General features: G+C 50.9%; 1 protein-coding gene across 1 annotated transcript in view; it reads right to left on the bottom strand.

The window, feature by feature from the left end:
• Positions 1–9: 9 nt before the first annotated feature.
• PPTG_15485 (hypothetical protein) overlaps positions 10–574 on the bottom strand; it is a gene marked incomplete at its 5' end in the record, with an annotated part of 1,616 nt that continues 1,051 nt past the window's right edge. Inside the window, one exon of the mRNA XM_008913697.1 lies at positions 10–486. Coding sequence (XP_008911945.1) covers positions 156–486 — 331 coding nt within the window. The 3' untranslated portion in view covers positions 10–155. The remainder of the gene's footprint in view (positions 487–574) is intronic.

Raw genomic sequence — 574 nt, 5'->3', positions numbered from 1 at the left:
AAGCAGCAGCGTGTAGTTAAGTTTCCTGCCATTGATCGGAATGCGATCGAAATGGTGCAAACTTCGCGTCGTGAAGGTTCGGGCAGCGATTTAACAGGCCGTAGCGATTTGAAATGAAGCTGCAACAACTCTTGCATGTGAATCGACACGGTGGCTTATTTCACCAAATAATAATCCGTCTGTGCATCTGTACCTGTCGGTACTTCCAATTCCAAGGCCACACTGCCGTCCTGCGAGGTTAAATCAAAGCGGCCACGGTGACTTCCAATACTAGCCGCCGCAAGGTTGCGCTTCTCCGGTAGTGTTGGCGTCTTCCATTCCCCAAACTCCTTCAAATACGAGAAACTACGCAGCACCAACCCATCAGCGCTAGAATTCTCTTCATCTCCACTGCCACCATGCCGTAGCAACTTGACGGTGACCATCGTGTAAATCCGAAGGTTAGTTTGCACCACATTCGTGAGCATTGGACGATTCCCCATGGCGCTGGAATATACCGAAAAGCGAGAAGTCACTCCATCCGCGTGCACGCCTGGTAGTTCTGCTGGTTTCAGTGTCATCGACGCACCAGCAA

This window comes from Phytophthora parasitica (assembly GCF_000247585.1).
Source record: "Phytophthora parasitica INRA-310 unplaced genomic scaffold supercont2.55, whole genome shotgun sequence".
Lineage (NCBI taxonomy): Eukaryota > Oomycota > Peronosporomycetes > Peronosporales > Peronosporaceae > Phytophthora > Phytophthora nicotianae.
Note: the sequence above shows the minus strand (reverse complement) of the source record. Positions and strands in the feature narration are given on the sequence as shown.